The sequence below is a fragment of the Castanea sativa genome, chromosome 4, assembly GCF_040712315.1.
Source record: "Castanea sativa cultivar Marrone di Chiusa Pesio chromosome 4, ASM4071231v1".
Classification (NCBI taxonomy): Eukaryota; Viridiplantae; Streptophyta; class Magnoliopsida; order Fagales; family Fagaceae; genus Castanea; species Castanea sativa.
In genome coordinates, this window is record NC_134016.1 from 27,062,380 (window position 1) to 27,081,459 (window position 19,080).

The 19,080-nt window shown below is 31.5% G+C and overlaps 1 protein-coding gene across 1 annotated transcript; it reads right to left on the minus strand.

Moving 5' to 3' along the window:
* Nucleotides 1–12,181: 12,181 nt before the first annotated feature.
* On the minus strand, nt 12,182–13,635 carry LOC142630777 (myb-related protein 308-like). Its single transcript, XM_075804827.1, has 3 exons — nt 13,435–13,635; nt 12,858–12,987; nt 12,182–12,572 (listed from the first exon to the last, which is right to left on the minus strand). The coding sequence occupies exons 1-3, from the start codon at nt 13,562–13,564 to the stop codon at nt 12,278–12,280; spliced, it is 555 nt and encodes a 184-aa protein (XP_075660942.1). The 5' UTR covers nt 13,565–13,635; the 3' UTR covers nt 12,182–12,277.
* Nucleotides 13,636–19,080: the final 5,445 nt, after the last annotated feature.

Here is a 19,080-nt window from a genome sequence, read left to right on the forward strand (position 1 = left end):
CCTCATGGGTGGTACTACCCCCACCATGAGTATGGCTAGCCCCGGGGTATTCTGTATGGACACTTCCCTCACGATCCCTTCGATGCTTAAGACGCTCGAAAAGATCCTCCGGTTGTGATCCCTGTGACTCTGCATGGTGAGAACCCAGGCCTGCCATAGTATCCCAACTCCTTCTAGACTAGATTTCCCACAGACAGCGCCAATTGTAAGTGCACAATTGCACCTGGACCCAAAGACAATCACGGGCTCAGGCCCAATGAGCCTTAAACAATAAAATTTGTAGAGTGTGGGCTTCCAATCTAGGTTAGAGGTACTGAGAACTTAATAACAAGCTAAAAGTTACAAACACTTGTAAATAACAAATGATAATTGCAAATAGACCTTCTCGGACGTAAGCCGAGGACTACTTCTGTATTATTTCTCTTTCTCTCTTAGAAGTTACAATTCTTAATTTCTTTCTTTTTTACTAACCGCCCCCCATTCTCTGGCGTTCATCCCCCTTAAATACTTCTTTTTCTGGTGCTTTATCCACGTGTTGCTCCAACCCCCTCCCCCGTAGATATTTCTTTTCTTAGTACCTTTGAATAGTGACCAGAAGTTTCAGTTCCACTGTTCAGGGGTCACTTTCCCATTAATGCGGCTAGGGAGGTAGGTGCAGAGTCTTTAATGTGGTGGTGGCAACCTTTTCTTTTGGTATTTTTCTAATACCGGTGTACCTCAAAGATTCAGGGTTTCTCCCTTTAACCATTAGTCTTTCCAGAGTTGTGCCTTGACCTTCATAATGAAGCTCTGAGTTCCCTTGGATCTGTCCGAGGAGAAGCTCGCCCTCGGCTATATCCTCGGAACCTCGGCGTATGGGCCACTTCGCAGAGTTAACAAATTCTTAACTCTGGAGCAGGTCGGCCATCCATGCTACAGTTCAAAGGCCCATATGCCCACTTGGGTCCTTTTACTCCCCACACTATCACCTTAACACAATTGTGAAAAATTTACTGTGACCTAATAAAGTGGATGAAAGGTGATGCGTCTATCACCGTTCTATTCTTTTTACTAGCTAGAAGTGCTATTCTATTTGTTTGACTTTAGGCATATGGGAGTCAGTACGTGGTCATCTATCTACAAATTAAAGTTATATAAAACAGTCATCCTATTTCCTTTATATTTTGCTGGAGTTTTATAGATGATGATGTTAGAAGTTCTATTCGTTTTTAATTAAATTTTCATTAGTACGTAGCATGAGTTTTATAGAGTAGATAATAATTGAGTAATTAGTATTATGATAACTATGAATGATAATTTTTATTACTAGAAATAAAAGATATGTTCTAATAGAATAACTATTCTTATTTATATGTTTGGTTGTAAAATTAGAATAAAATTCAAATTTATATTTACAAAGTATTATGCTTATACAATTGTGAGGAGTAAACTGGCCCAAATGGGCATATGGGCCTTTAGACTGTAGCATGGAGGGCCGACTTGCTCCAGAATTGAACTCTACGAATTGGCCCATACGCCGAGGGTCCGAGGGTTCAGACGAGGACAAGCTTCTCCTCGGACAAGCCCAAGAGAATTCAAAGCTTCATTATGAAGGTCAAAGCTCAACTCTAGAAAGACTAATGGTTAAAGGGGGAAACCCTGAACCTTCTCGATACACCAGTATTAAGGAAAATATCTAGAGCAAAGGCTGCCACCTCCGCATTAAAGACTCTGCACCTACCTCCCTGGCCGCATTAATGGGGAAGTGACCCCTGAACAGTAGGGCAGAAACTTCTAGTCAGGGTCCCAAAGGGCATCTAAAAAAGGGGTATTTAAGGGGGAGGAATGCAAAAGGAGGGGGGATCTTCTTCTTTCTCTCTCTCGCTTACTCTCTCTCTCTAAAGAAAAAGAAAAGAAATTAAGGATTGTAACCTGTAAGAAAGAAAGAAAAATAATCAAGAAGTAGTCCTCGGCTCGAGTCCGAGGAGATCCATTTGCAATTATCATTCGTTATTTACCTGTATTTGTTTATAAAAGCCTGTTATCAAGCTCCCAGTACTTCTAACCTAGGTTTCAAGCCCACACTCTACAAATTTTATTGTTTAAGGCTCATTGGGGCTGAGCCCATAATCTTCTTTGGGTCCAGGTGCAATTGTGCACTTACAACAATTATATTTTTTAAAATAAATACTTTTTTAAATTTGATATTATTGTTCATTTTTCAAATCAATATGAGTATCAAATTTTTTTTTTAATTTATAAAAAAACATAGAAAGCATCTTCACATCCCTGTTGTTTAACAAGGTGTGTGTATTATGGAGAGAGAGAGAGAGAGAGAGAGAGAGAGAGAGAGAGAGAGAGAGAGATTATTTTTAACAATTTTTTTTTATAATCGTTAAATGCATAAAGAAAGTTTGTATTTTCTTAAATATTTTAATTTTAAAATTGCTACTTATATTACAAAACAATTATTACAATCCTTTTGGATAGGAATAATTATTTTTCAATTTCAAGAATAACTATTTCTTGTAATTAAATGTAACGCCAATTACATGAACTTTCAATTCATTACGAGATCTATTAACCATACTAACACATGCCCTAAATGTAATAGAAATTATAATTTGCATGGTGTAGTATGTATATTTCTTGCATCCTTGCATTTGTAACCAAAAGTACAAGAAGAGACTTTTGAGTTTGTGTATAATTTTGAAGTGTTGAGCCCACCAACATCCAATAAAGTGATACTAGAGGAAACAAATCTGTGGTGAGAATGAAAATTGCCAATGGGATAGTGTCATTTTAGTTACCTCGGCTTACCAAATAAAAGCATTACTTAGTTCCCCAGATCCATGAGAAAGAGTTAAAAAGTTACATGAAGTCATAAGATAAATAATCTTTGACACCAATTGAAAAGAAATACTTGCAAAATGCTCAAAAGAAGGATCAATAAGTTTTTATGTTGATCTATCTGGGATTAGATGAACCCATGCTAGAGAAAGTTGAAACTTCATACAAGCAAGCATAAAAGATTCTTTAAAACATTAAGAAGCGAATTTGAAAACTAGCACGTGAACGAATTTTAGAGTGTTGACGTTGCAAATAAAGTTTTAGATTATATTTTAAGAGTGCTGATGGTGCAAATCAATGAAAAAGATAGGGTGACAATTTGGATAATAATTGTGGCCACTACAAAAAACTGGGTCTATAGTGACATTTATGAACGTCACTATTGTATTGTGATTATAAATTTATGGTGCCATTTTACAAAAATGCCACTATAGGTCATACCCTATAGCAACATTCATAAAACTCTACTATAGACCGTTTTTTATTTTATTTTAAAATAGGCTATAGCAGCGTTTTATAAACGCTACTATAGGGTATGGATCTATAGTGGCATTCCAACACCACTATAGGGCCTTTTTTAATTTTAATGTTTTTTCTTTTGTTTTTTGGTTGGGTTTTTTTAAAAAATAAAAAAAATTATTTAAAGGATCTATAGTAGCATTCATAAACGCAACGCCACTATAGGCCCATGAAGACCTAGGACCAATAGTGGCATTCATGAATGCCACTATAGGTCCTTATAAGACCCAAGACCAATGGTAGTGTTCATGAACGCTACTTTAGGTCCTTTTTTAATTAATTTCTTCTCGGTTGGTTTTTTTAAAATTTTTTTTAAAGATGATCTATAGGGGTATTCATGAACGCCACTATAGGCCCTTGTAAGACCCAAGACTATAGTGTGGCGTTTATAAATATAACTATAGGTCCTTTTTTAATTTTATTTTTTTTTTCAGCTGGGTTTATGTTTTTAAATGATCTATAGTGGCATTCATGAACGTCACTATGGGCCCTTGTATGACCTAGGACTTATAGTGGTGTTTTATAAAATGCAACTATGGGTCCTCCAAAAATATTTTATTTATTTATTTTTCCGGATTGGGTTTTCTTTTTCTTTTTTTCTTTTTTTTTTCTTTTATTTATTTATTTTTATTCTGGACTTATAGAAGCGTTTATAAAGCTCTGCTATAGGCCCTTGTAAGACTCGTGACATATAGTGACGTTTTTAAAACACTGTTATTAGCCTTTTGCAAACGCTGTTATAGACCCAGTATTTTAAAATGCCACTATAGATCCCTCAGAAGGCAGCTATAGATAAGCCTATAACAACATTTTTAGAAATCGCCACTATAGAGTACCTATAGTGATATTTTTTATGAATGCCACTAAAAAAATGCTACTATAAGTAGAGTTTTTTTTTGTAATGTGGGGTAGGAAAAATCATTAATCATTAGTATAAATTGTGGGGCGAATGAGGAGTCAAAACTTGGAGTTAGTGACCATTGGCTAGCTCACATTACAAGTCCAAGAAGAAAGACTATGCAAGAAGAAGAAATAAATTTTAGAGTGAGTCATATAGTCAGCTCATCTTGAATAAGAAATGAGAGCATGAGAAAGGCCAAAGTAGTTGAGGATGTGGATATGGTTAAGGAGAGCATCTAATACACTCTGAACCTAATGTATTAGTTAGGCACATGACAACCATACACCTATAAGCTTCACCTTACAAGTGAATAAGGTGTCACATAAGGTCAATAATTGGTTTCTAAAGTAATTCCATAACAAATAATTTTTTTTACTATTCTCTCATGAACAAAAGTTATAGTTCAATACTAATTTATGGAAAAAGTTTAGTTATAAAATTGGTTGTAGCTTTACACTACAATCTTACTTAATAAAATAAACATTACTACCTATTTTAAAAATCTAACTGTTGAATTACATGTTCTTTACACTCTTAATACACATATCAAATTTTGTGTCATTAGAATATTATTTACTATATGATCTATAAACTTATATTTTATACATACACTATTAAAAATGCGAGCTATAGCCATGTTTGTTTTAGCCAGGTTTTCAAAAAACACAGCTACAGGTAACCTATAGCCATGTTTTAAGAAATGTAGCTTAAAGTACTAACTTATAGTTGCATTTTTAAAACATGACTATAGGTTAAGTCTATAGTAGCGTTTCTAATTGTTTTTAGCCGCGTTTTAAGGATATGGCCTATTACTACGTTTAAGAAGCGTGGTTATAGCTCCAACTGAATAATTTTTTATTTTGAAAAAAAGAAGACCTATACCTGCGTTTAAAAAACGTGGTCATAGCCAACCTAAAGCCACGTTTTTAGCAAACGCATCCATAGACCTCACCTATTACAACACTTATAAAGCGCCGCAATAGGTCATTCCTGAATAATAATAATAATAATAAAAGTGATGCTACCAATTACAGCGCTTGAAAGCGCCACAATAGGGCTCTTAAATTTTTTATTTTTTTTTAATTTAAATTAGCATTAAAATTTTAAACCCCAATTAGATCTCTCTCTAAGCCATTCGATCATATCACTCGCTCTAACCCGTCTCTCTCTCTCTCTCTCTCGCTAGCCCACACATCCATCTTCAACCTACCATTGCTTGTAATTATATAATTTAAATTACAAAAACTTGTAATTTAAATAATTTATTGATAACATAGTTATTGATCTATAATTTTCTAGAAATTTTGCAAGCATGGAAAATATAAGAAAATATGTAATCTAATGGGTGATTTTTCAAAATTCACCTCTAATAAAAAGATATTGAGTAAGGTTATTAAAGCTTAAGATTACAACTAATTTTATAGCTAAACTTTATCCTAAATTAGTAATTAAACATGATTTCCTAAAACTCACTAAAGTTTTTAAATCTTTCAACAATCATTGTATTCTAAGATTTGGCTTAGAAGCTTATTGAAGGAGTTGCACATATTGGAAGCAGAGCTATAAAGATATTTAAGGATAATAAGTCAATACTAGTTCTTGCATAGAATTCAGATTCTCATGACTGAAACAAAAGCGAGGGTTCATTATATTCAAGAGTGCATCCACATATATGAGTGAAGTTCAACTTGAGATTGTAAAGCACATGATCAAGCTGCTGATATACTAACCAAGTCACTCAAATACAACACCTTTTATAAGCTATACACTTTGCTAAGACTGATAAGAAAAAACAAGTTTAAAGGAAGATGCTAGAAGTTACACTTGTTTTAATTAAACTTTTCTAATAGGATAATTTTATTTATTAAATAACAATTGGGTGAATGAATGTGAGAAGTTAAAGAAGTTACATTGATAGTTTATAAATACATGGAGTTTATATATAATAAATGTAACCGAAGTTATAAGTTGCATAGTGTTAATTTTCTATGTGTTTTTTGTGTTCATGTTTGAGTTTGAGGGAGTGTTGAGTGACCAATTTCCAACAGTGACATTAGCACTTTGAGAAATGTCTTTGCGAGAGATTTGTATAACATGATGGGATACCTCCTAACCCACTAGTCAAGCCTTTACTCACCCTTGATATAATCCTTTTGAGATTAAAGGTTTATCCCTTTTTAATTCTAGCTACGATTTTGTCTAACCTCAATTACTAATTGAAATTGGTAATGCAAATTTGAAACAATTTATCTTTTTCAACTTTCATACTAAATTTTTTATATACGTGTATTCATTAATTAATCTAAGGAAATAGTATATTAATAAAATGAAATTAAAAAAAAAAAGCTAAAAAAAGGAGGATCCCATCTCTTTTTCTCTCTTAGCAATGGCTATCTCTTTTTGTGAGAGTGACAGGATTTCATTTTAAGGTATTTTTAACAGAGATGTTTATTCAAATTACATATTTCCTATTGTAACTATCGAACTAAAAAACTATTTTACTCACGTAAATATTCCCATTGTAGCTAGAGAACACATCAAGTTTAAGGATCAAATCAGCTATATAATTTACTCGGTTTTTCCTTCTAGCTAGGGAAGTTCCAGAGTAAGAAAAGTGATCCTCTTCATTGACCATTCCAGAGGTCCCGGCCAAGCAATGGACTGTCTCACTGTCCGAGGAAATAATTCTCTGGAATCACGCTTACAGCTCATTATTGGCTCTTCCTCATCTGAGGATTCAAATTATTTTCCACGGCATTGTCTCATTATCCTGGCAATGTTCCTGCAATAGGAGACGTAAACACATTATTCAAAACATCATAATTAACTGTAGTTCTAAAGTTATCAGCAATTACTTCACCAACAACACATAAAATTTTTCTGAAAATAATTAATGTAATGAAATGGCCATTTCTTGTATAACTGTGACTTGTTGATGGAAACCTAGTCAATGATGTAAGGGTAGATCAAACTACTTATCATTCGTAACTTTTCCCTCCAATTTAACCTATTAAATTTCTGTATTTAAATCATTAGATAAATTATAAATATAATAAGATTTTCTATATATATTTGGAAAGCTTAGTTTTCTAAAAGTAAGAGAAAAAAGAAATCTTTAAACATTCCAATTGGGATGTCCACAAATATACCCACCAATGAATTGATACTTAGGTCAGGGGTAGGTTCAGAGTATCGTTGCACGAGTGAGTTTGAAGGACTTTATCTTGAAGAGGTTCAACGCCATTAAAAGAAACAATAATAATAACTAAAATTATCATTAAACAAATAAGTTTGCTTATTAGTTTGGCATTGAAAATAAAATTAAGTGTTCGTTTGGCAAAAATTATTTTTGCCAAGTTATTTTACTATTCAGCTTATTTTTGGTACTATTCATGGGTCTTATTGCACTTTTTGTACTATTTATAGATCCCACTGTGCTATTTTAGCTTTATTTACATTAAATTAGCAAAAAAATTTCAGTTTTAGTAAAATAAGCAGATCCTAAATGGACCCTAAGTTGGATTTTTTTTTTAAAGTATAATTAAGGTCATAGTAGTGTGTTTGATCTAAACTTATTCAGTTTTAGTTTTTTTTTTTTTTTTGCTAGAATTGTGTTACGATATATTTATACTTTGAAAATTGATATTTTAAAAAGTTGTACATTAAAACTAATTGTTTCTTTTTTTGAGATAAGATTAGAAAAAATTAATAGTTAAAAGCTAGCCAAATAAATTGGATACAAATGAATGCTTATATTTATTTGAGAATAATTCATCTAACTTTTTGTTGAAAGTGCAATAGATATATAATAAAATGTTTTTTAAAAAATAAATAATAATAATAAGTTAAATAAAATAAATAGGTAATTTATGTGAGACTCACATATAATAGGGGAAAAAAAATTGAGCTAATTTATAAGTATATCCCAGACTGGCACTTAATGTTTGTCCTTGGATGGAAGGTATGGCAAGATAATTTACTTATGATTTGTAAATTAAATAAAGAAAATGAAGAAGTAGGTTGAAATAAACCTCTCCCCCTCTCACATGCACGCACTCTCACAAAACACAACCATGGAGGTTTTTCTAATTGTCATAGACCTTTTGGTAGCTTTCAAAAAAGAATCTGTTTTCCTCAATGCATTCTTCCGAAAATACTCACTGCGTGTGTATGAGAAATCTGGTGCAGCTGGGTAGCGATATATGTTTAGCAACAGAACAAAATAGTGTGCAGTACTTTCGAGGAAGAGATCAGAGTTGACTTGGACTTGTGGTTCCTGGTTTTGCCGGTGTAAAGGCAATGAAACCTAAGGACTCTATACCTCACCAAACCGATGTTCAAGCTGTACAACACTCTCTAATTTGTAAATGATTAGTTTTATAAGAGTGTTGAAACTGAGATTGCTTCTAAAACAATGCACTCCCAAATTTAGAAAATAAAACAGTTGGCCTTGAATCGCACCAGTATAGACTTTTCAAACATCTAACTAATCTTCCACTCCTTTTTGCTTTTACTTATTAAGATATCTGCGGAGACAAATAACTCTTCCCATTTTCATGTAATATGCTGTCTAAATATTTCTACAATGCACTTTTCTCATATTTTGCACAGTGTGACATTGACACACTGCATTTATCATTAACTATATGGCTTAATAACTATTTTCACTCTTTTTTGGTATTAACTATTACGTAAATTTTAGACATTTCATGAGTTTGCCAATGCTTCTACACTTCTCTCTTTTCCATAACTTTCACTTGTATCCGCAACATTATATTTAAGTTGATTACTACCTGCCAAAATGAATACAAGATACTACTCTTGAATGCTTCGTCAATCTGATTAGATGGAGGCCGGGATTCCTCGTACGGAAGAAGTCATCAGAAATATGGATAGAAAGTGAAACCTATCTAGATTAGTATGAACCACCGATTCATCTTGAATGGTAGATGGATCAACATGTGTTTTCAAACTGCAGTAATTTCCCGAAACACCTCGAGTTTTGAGTAATATCGTTTCAACTTTCAATCTCTTGAGAGCTTGAATTGGTTGGAATATAGTTTCACTTTGTAACCACTCCCACCATATGAATGAAATGACACACGCAAAAATAAAATACACATATCTAGAATGTTATTGCAGGACTGATCCTTTGAATGTTTGGTGATTACCAAAGCTTTCTTGCGTCCATCATCTGAACCTAATCCATTTTCATAGCATAACAATTTATATGTCTCTTTAAAAGATTTTTTAGTCGAGTTATTGGGTTTTACTGAACAATGTAGTTCATATAGAATCTTGACTTGTATTTTAAGCCATGATTACCAATGATCTTCTTCTTTGCTTGTTATTGCCACAACAATAAACCCTTTTCAGGAGCTGTTTTTATGACAACTACCTAGCGGCAGAGCCAAGATGCACGCAAATATTTGTAACAAACATAAATAATAAAATCCATTCATGCAAATAAGAAGTGATATTTCAAGTTTTAACACAAGAAAACCTTCAGAAGAATAATAATAATTGTTATTTTGTATTTGTGTTAGTGGTTTGCTTACAACTTAATAAGTCATTTTGAGATTTTTTTTTTAATTAAATTCAAAATTTACTTATTATTCATATGAAAAGATTTATAGTAGTTAGACAAACGTCAAGTATAACTCATGTAAATTTTGATATTTTAGTTAATATAGACTCACAAATGATAAAACTCTATCATTTTTAAAACTTAGTAAGGGCATATGCCCTTGAAATTTTAGATTTTAACTTGGAAAAAATATAATAAACTCAAAAGTTATTACATGATTATCATTCTATTTTATTATTAAGAGGTAATTACACTCTTCTAGGACGTACTCTATACCAAACTTAAAAGGGGAAAAAAAAAAACTTTCTCTTTCGATTGACTAAATTTTGTTAAATTAATATTAAAAATGTTGTATACAAACCTACCATTTGCTTAAAAACAGGTTTTTAAAATTATCTTATTTCATAATTAAAACTTTTTTTTGAACTTTTAATTAAATTAAAAAGTATTTTAAAATATTAAAAATGTGAATTTTGTTATTATTTTTTTCCTTTTTCAATGGATTATGGAGAGGTTTGTCGTTGCAAGTCAGTTATTTTTTTACTAACCAAAATTAAGCTTTTGTAAAGAGATTCTTATAAATAAATTTTAAAAAAAAAAGAATATTTCATTACTAATTTAAACAAAAGGTAGAGAGAGACTGTTAATTTTTTCAAATCTCAAGAAGTGGAGTGTACTTTACCTTCAAGTTTGAGGTGGAGTGTCATTCCCCGAAATCTCAAGAGAGGGAAGTATAATTATCTCTATTATTTAAACATAAATTATTCTAGAGAAGGATAAACTTTAAGAATTTGAGCTTTTAAAAAAAAAATCATTTTGTATCTCTTTAAAGGTAATAATAATGTTTTTTTTTTAGAATAAAATTCTTGTTTCTTCATTTATTTATTATTTTTTCAACTCTTTTCTTTTCATTTATAGGTTATGAAATTTTAAAAGACATTGATAAAATTTGAAAGCTTTTCTTTATCTTTTATAAATAACATTTGACATAAAAAAAGAATAATAGTCCATTAGTTATTATATCAAAGGAAAAATAAATACATAAGGTGAATTCATTAAAAAACAGGAAAATATAATAAGAAAAAAAATCAACTTTTATATGGGAACTTTATTTGGGGGGGGGGGGGGGGGGGGTGATAGTGTTCTGCTCTGTCAATCCCAAAATTGTATTTCTAGCTTACGTTACTCAATCAACAAGAAAATAAGAATTTTGAATTCCACATGTTCTAACCTGAACCTAAGAAAATATGAATTTTGAATTCCACGGGTCATGATATTTGATATGCTTTGTGCAGTTTCTGGGCTTTTTTTTCCTCTTTTTTTTTTTTTTTTTGGTGTCGCAAGATTGATCCTCATTGCTTATAAATTCTTATATTTGAATTAGCTCTTTTTGAGTGAAAAACACTTGCTAATCACCATACACCGTGTTAGAAGAGAAACTCCTCCATTTGCATTTTAAACGAATTAAAAGTCTTTTTCAAGAAGAAGATTTAATATTCCATAAAACCTAAAAATGGCTATGGAGGCACGTCATATAAAATAAATTCATATCTCCTTATATATGCATGTATTTAAATTCGTTAAATAGTAAAAATCCTATGAAATAAATCTTGTCCCTTTAATGTGTTAAAATGTGGATGTAACATTCCTTTAATTGCTCAACATTAATTTGGGTTGAGAAGTAGGCAGCATCGTGCATTGTAAGTGCATTAAATTCTAATCTAACTCTACAACGTGTGCAAATGAGAAGCTACACCATAATTAGTGAAGTTCAAACAAGTAACCTCCGTTTCATGAGGCGTGGTCCCTAAGTTGCGTCCGTACACAGTACGCACACACGCGTATTCGTTATCTCCTATGACGAAAACATCTGCACATGGAATGAATTGGCATAATTCTGTTTGTTTTTTTTTTTTTTTTTGAGGGTGAATTCTGTTTGTTTATTGATATAGAAAGATTGCACGTAACTATACAAAAGTAAACGATAATGAACAAACAGAATAATTTTATTTCTTATATTCAAAATAGTTAACAACTACTGCCAGTATAGTTTGTCATAGATGAATTGCCATTCTGGAAGCAATTTTATATCATTTTGGTTGAGAAAACATACAAGGATATCTAACACCATGAAAGAAGTTAATCAAGCACAGACGAACCTCCACAATTTTATACTATTAAAAAAAAATTGCAACGTTATTTAGGAATAAATATCATCTAAGACTGACTATCTTATCCTAGGTTTGAGTGGTTCTGAGGCTCTTTCTTTTTTTAGACGTAAAATTTGTTTGTATTCCACATTCCTAGCTTGTTCTAAATTGCACAAAGAAACTAACTCTTTCACATTAAGACAAATGCTTACTTTTATTAGTTTTACTGAGCAATGTGCTCCTCTATTACCTTTGGGTAATAAAAAGTGTTACCCCACTAGACACGAGTAGCTACATAATTGGAAGGCCTATGGTGAGATCAAGATTCAGGTCAGGGAAGCTGCTAATGTTGCTCACTGGGCCACTTGTACTAGAATTCAAGACTGGAAAGTTATCTGCTTGAGAGTTCGCTTCTTTACATGAATGGTTATTTGAGACAAAAGATTTGGTAGGCCGTACGAGTCCCATGCGATGATTGTTGGGGTCAATTCCCTTCTGAACTAGTTTTCTTTTCAGATGAGTGTTCCAGTAATTCTTCACTTCATTGTCCGTACGGCCTGGCAATCTTCCAGCAATTAATGACCACCTAAACCAATTTCATACATAAACATCAATAAAATAAAATATAAAAATAAAAAACTATAATTTGCAAATCATAGATATGAGATAGCAGGCAGGTTTAGATATACAAAATAGATGCACTAGTTCTTAGAAATCATTGAATATAGTCCTATGTACATGTTTGATATTTGTATTATTTCAGCCGAAGGATATGCATTTATGGGAGAGAGGAAAACTTCATCTTATAATTATGTTTGGAATTCTTTGAATTACTATTGGGATCATATATGAGACAGGATGGTTGTTTTACCTGTTTCCAAGAAGTGCATGGAGCTTGATGATAAGTTCCTCTTCGTCTTCACCAAAGTTACCACGTTTAAGGTCTGGTCTTAGATAGTTTACCCATCTTAATCGACAACTTTTACCGCAACGAAGCAATCCTAATTAGTCACAAACAAGATAAGAAAGCACCATTAAGTCTTGAATATAGAAAAAAGTTAATAAATGTTCTAAAGTATTAATTTTGAAAATATTTTTAGAAACTTCCTTGAAGAGAGAAAAGAGCAAAAACTTTTTGACAAATTTGTATATTTTTTATGAAAATAGTATTATTATTTTTTTAAATGGTCCATTAAGCAAATTACCTAAAAAGGCCCATTGACAAATAAGTATTTGTGTACCCAGAACCTTATTGTTCAGTATGTAACTCTGTCTAGATTTTTTTACAAGAAGATTTTTTTTTCTCCCCTTTTGCGAAAAAGCAACAGCATTTACAAGAAAATTTTGGTTTTCGATTCCGCCTTCCCCACTTGTTGCGTAAGAAAAGGCAAAAAGTACTAGTGTGTGTGCGTCTGTGTTTGTGTGAACGCCTTGTTAAGAAGACATACCTGCAGCCTCAGGAAGAGAACGCCAGCAACCTTCACCATGTTTTTGGATATAATGAATGAGCTTTTGATCTTCTTGCTTTGTCCATGCTCCTTTGTTAGTCTCTTTCTTCTCACAACAAGGTTTCCTCATTGTAATCCGTAGAAACAGTAGGAGGATGAAGAGAGAGTAGGCAAACAAACCCGAGAGAGAGAGAGTCCACTCAAAGCAATGACCTTAAGAGACTGATGTAGCAATATAACAGACTCTAGGGTTTGACTTATAGTTAGCAGTAAACAGCATCATCTTTAATGGGGTTGGTATGACTTTGCCTAGCATGCACTCTCATTGCTTACAGGTTCAGTCACAAATATAGTGGCTTCCTTCCAAATTTACATCAAATTCCAATAGATTTACACTTCTCAGGAACATTAATTAAACGACTAGATTTTGGTGCCTCACAACTCACGGTATAAAATGAATATTTATAATGATTCATTTCCAAGAAAGTATTCGTATAGAATCATTTGGGTTTTAATTTTTTGTTTAAATGGTTCCATAAAATATGAAAAGCACAGTTTTTTTATTAGAAAATTTCATAAATAGTTTAATTAAGTCTTACTAATATATAATTTTGAAATGATTAATGAAATATAATATTTCAAATTTATGACATAGTAGTTTTTTTTTTCATGCACAAAATTAAAATCCAAACTGGTTTAAAAATTCAAATGATTATTTGGGCGTATCATATATATGCGGATGATTATCTGAATCAACTTATGATGAGTTTAGTTTTGAAGTAAACTTTTGCTATTTCGTTGGAGTAGAATATTCTTAAACTCATAAAGCACATCATGTTTGGTTAAAATTCATACCAAACTATTTGTACTCGTAATTGACTTTCAATCTCACAAGAGCCTCAAAAATTCAAATACAGCTTCACTATATTTATATTAATAAATTTAAGTATTCTTTTACATCTTAAAAAAATGCTAAAATGACTATAAATTTTACTACAAATGACTTACAAACTAACATAATAATAAATATAATTGATAATTTGATTCCACGTTAATATATAGCATAATAAATAAATTTCTAAATTACTTTTTTGTTTAAAAAATTGACATGTAACATTTATGTAGTAAAATTTGTATTAGGTGTAGCATGTAACTCACTCTTTTTTTCTTGCAAAATCATAATTTATTGATATATAATTTTATTTTATGTGGATAGTTTTTGTATACGTAGTCAATGCATACTTCTCTTGCAATGGGCGTAAATGAGAGACACATCTATGGAAGTTCAATAAATCTAGTGATACTCTATTTTTTTTTTTTTAATTTAAATCTAGTTATACAAAAAATTTCATGACTTATTCATTGTTATTGACATAACTTGTTGTGATTAGTACATAATAAAAAACAGTTTTAATGATTGATACGAAAGTAATAGTGCTCTAGGGTAGGGTTAAAATTCTTTAAAGTTCTTAGGATAACTCCACCATAAAGCTCTTAAGATATTAATTACTTATCTATTTTGAAATAAGTGTAATAAATTTTACCAATATATCATCAATAATTTCAAATAGATATGAAAATGATAATAATAAATTTTTAATGGTTAATAACGTAAAAAAAAAGTAATGCATTTTTTTCAAATATATAAATAGGATGTTAGAAATCTGATTATAAGTATTTTTATTAGAAATACTAAAAGTTACCGATCAATGCTAACAACGCTCTAAGTTCAGAAGTTGCAATCAAAAGCATATTGTGGTAGAAAAATGCTGCCCAAAAATATATGGCCCTAATCAGATGATACGAGGAAGATTTGCAAATAAGATTTGATAGAATGCGGTAGCCCACTCACATGCGTGAGGGTTGACTGTTAGATTCATGGGAAGTTCCACCATAGCCATTAGGCTTATCCATGGAAGCACACGTGTAACAAGAGTGACAATGAATTCCACCTTTTTTTTAAATTTCGTCTTTTCTGCCTTGAATCTCCACTTCCCCATGGTTGATGGTTCCCACATAAATATTTAAGATGGGGAAAATATTAATGATAGAATCATAGAACCTTAAAGCCAAAAACCAAAAAACAAAAACAAAAATCGAAAACCCAAGGATAAAAGGATATAAGATTGATTCAGGATAGGGTTTTGCAATTTGTTTGTCCTATTTATAACTAACTTTTCATCCGACCACATGGGCATCCTGTCAATGACTCAAACGCAACATAGTTCCATTAGATTGTATACCTCGTTCGTTCGTTCGTTCGTTGTCGGCTAAAACTTGTCTCAATCTTTTTTCTTTTCTTTCTTTTTTTTCTTTTTTCGGTTAAAGGAAAGTTCCAAACGTAAAAAGCACCATTTATCACTGAACTTTCACCTAAGAAATGTAATTAAGCATCACAGAGGTAAATCCAGCCTTGATCATTGGTTTTCGTAACTCTAATTACTTGATTACCAATAATCACCCACGTAGAGTGGGGTAAAAAAATATAGAAAGACTGGCAGAAGAGATTACTTTTTTTTTTTTTTTTTAAGTTTTAAACAAGATAGAGATTACTTTATCATTGAAAGTACCTTAAACAGTAAAAGGTAAATAAAATGTTCTGTCAGTGCAAAATATAGGCACTAGATTAGTCAGATTCAGCCATTTTTAGGCACATTTGATAAATTCGAAAGGTACCAAAAACTTTGATTCCCGTGCTTATATATACATGACATAGAGTAATTATAAAAAATATAATTAGTTTAACTTTGTCCTGATCAAAGTAAAGCTAATTGAATTAAAATAACTTTTTTTTTTTTTGAAGTATTAACTTTACTTTGACCACCCAGCAGAAAAAAACAAAAAACAAAACCAAAAAAAAAACCCTCAACTTTGACTATATAAAAAAAAATAGCTTTACTTTATTTAATATTCAATTAATTCTAATACTATTTGGTAAGGTTAAATTATGGTTTATGTTTACACGTGAAGTAAGTTAAATAAGCCCAAGCAATAATGAAATAAATCACTCGTGCAAATACTAAAAAAATCCAACAAGCAAGAATACACTAAATTTACATGAAAGTATTTTCATTAGAGAGAGAAAATTCACAAAATAAATCCAACCGAGGGTCAGCTATACCTCAAATTTTAACCAATAAGAATATTTCTATAACTATATTAATATTAATTAGGTCCAAAATATAAGCCAATAGATTAAAAAAAATAAAAAAATAAAAAACCTCATTTTCATAATGAATATATATTATAATATATTAGTTTATGCCCAAAGCTCATGTTCACAATGAATTGAAAATATATAAGAAAAACCTTAGGATTTAATACAATCTCACCACAAATAAACTGGAACCCAATGAAAATCAATAAAATATCAAGATGTTCAATCTTAATACTCTAACTCTTTGTGACTCAAATCCCCTCCTAAAGATTATTCTCATTGTATTTCTCTTATGTGTGTCTTGAATAGAAAGAAAAATATCCTTTTTTTTTTTCTAACGTTGCATTTTTTTTCTGAATCCATTTTTTTCCCCTAGCGTTGTAGTTTTTTCCTAAATTTTTTTTCTTCTTTTTTCCCCCTTTTCTCAGGGCTTGCTATTTTTTTATTTCTTGTGCTTTCCTTATATAAAAAGGCATTGCTGCCTCCCAATCTCCTATTTCTAATAAATAAGTCTAGGGGCCCGAAAACTTCATATAAATTTTCACACCCCCACCATGCTATTTCCTGTGTTTGTGGTAGACCCAAAAGAAGCAACTACAATTCTATGTAAGAAATAATGTGAAAATTTCTACTTCCTTTTTGGTGTTTCTAATTGTTGATGGCCATTTTTGTGAACACCTTACAAGCCCGCATAAAGCAAGGTCCAAATTCAATGCGGAATGCGGATACCAAATCTCTATTTGCAGAATTTTAATTTTATACATGGTCCAAACCCATGTATTTTATTTGGGAAATTAAAGAAGTGTAGTTTAGAAGGTAAAGAGTGAGCCTATTTGGGGTTATTCAAGAACCTAAACTCAAACTTTACAAAGTAAACAGAAAACACTTGTAAAAGCTGAAAGTCCATGAGCAAGCTCATGCATTGGTCACAAACACAAAAATAAACACTGATTTGGCCTGTTGTATTTGTCACAAAATCCAAAATTAAATGAAACTTAAAAGAAGCACCACTAAAATGAGTGGGCTGGCTGGTTTTAAGCAATTTGACTAGTTCTCACAAATTTAGGTTGTTTCTTGGGGTGGAGGGAGGGTGATGTTTTTCTTTAGCAAGACTTAGAAACGTGAGAATGGTCAAATATTTTCCCGAATTTACAATTAAAGTAGCTAATCTTATTATTCGACTAAGAACAAAATTTAAGGTTGCCATTTTTTCTGAAATCTAACAACAAATAACATTAGTTCTTACAAGAAGATGGATAATAAGTACCTCCTAATATGATTTAAATCCCAAAACATAGAATTAGAAGGGGGGGGGGGGGGGACTCTTAACTCTAAAAAAACTCTCAAGTCTTGAATCAAATTCAACAATCATATTCACCATTCTGATTTGGGGTAATATAGTAGCCTAAGGAAATAGTGTTTGTATGTGGTAGCTAGAGTAGTGTCTACTCTCTCTCCTTCATCACCTCCCTTAATCTTTCTACTTTGTTATGTAGCATTAAGGGCAATTATTTGTATCATTATTCAATACTTAATGGATATTCCATTTTTCTTTATTATGAGACTAAACCCTTGCATGATCTTTTTTTTGCTATGCATAACTAGTCTCTATTTAATACTAAAGTGAATTGTGACTTGTGAGCTTGGTTCCTTTTCATTTTGAACCCCAGTCCATAGGTCTAGTTTATTGGCATTTTTAAAAAACAGTCTAAATAGCAAGATAATTTATATAGAGTCATGCTAACAAGTGCTCTGAGAGCATTAGGTAATAATTCATTTTAAGAAAATTTTATCATTATTTTTATAAAAAATGAAAAAAAAAAAACTGTCAAAATATTAATTTTTTTTTTCCTTAAAAACTTTCACTAAATAGATTATTAAACAATACCCTAAAAATATTCTTTAACATTTTTCATTTATATATGATACACAAACTATACAATGTTAAATGATGAAATCAAATAAAAATTAGTAAAAATGAAATCATTTTAACTTTTTTTTTTTTATTGGGATCCAACCAATAATCTCTTGCTCCGTTTTTCAAAGAAGCTTTGATGCAAGCTAGCCTAAGTGTTAGTGTTAAAGTCGTGCGGTAGCAGGGGAAAAAGTGTTAGAAATGAAATAAAATAAAATAGGGAGTAGAGAAAGAGTTGACTGTTAGATTACTAGGAAGGATGCTCCTCTTTATGTCATTCATTTTTTTTTTTGGGTAAGCTTTATGTCATTCTCTACCAATACTGTCAACGTCAAAATTTATTAAAATGTCAATAGATACTCCGTCACCTTTCTTTTCGATAATGTGCCCTACAGTTCCTTTCTTGAAGTCAAGCTGTGTAACCCCACGGGACACGTGTCATAGGCTCGTTAGCTACAGGATGCTTAATTTACCATTTTTCTACTGAACACTATGAGCCCCCTAGGTCGATGGACGGTGAAAAAGACAGAAAAGCTCCTTTGGTCAATGCTGATTGGAAACTAAAAAGTGTAAG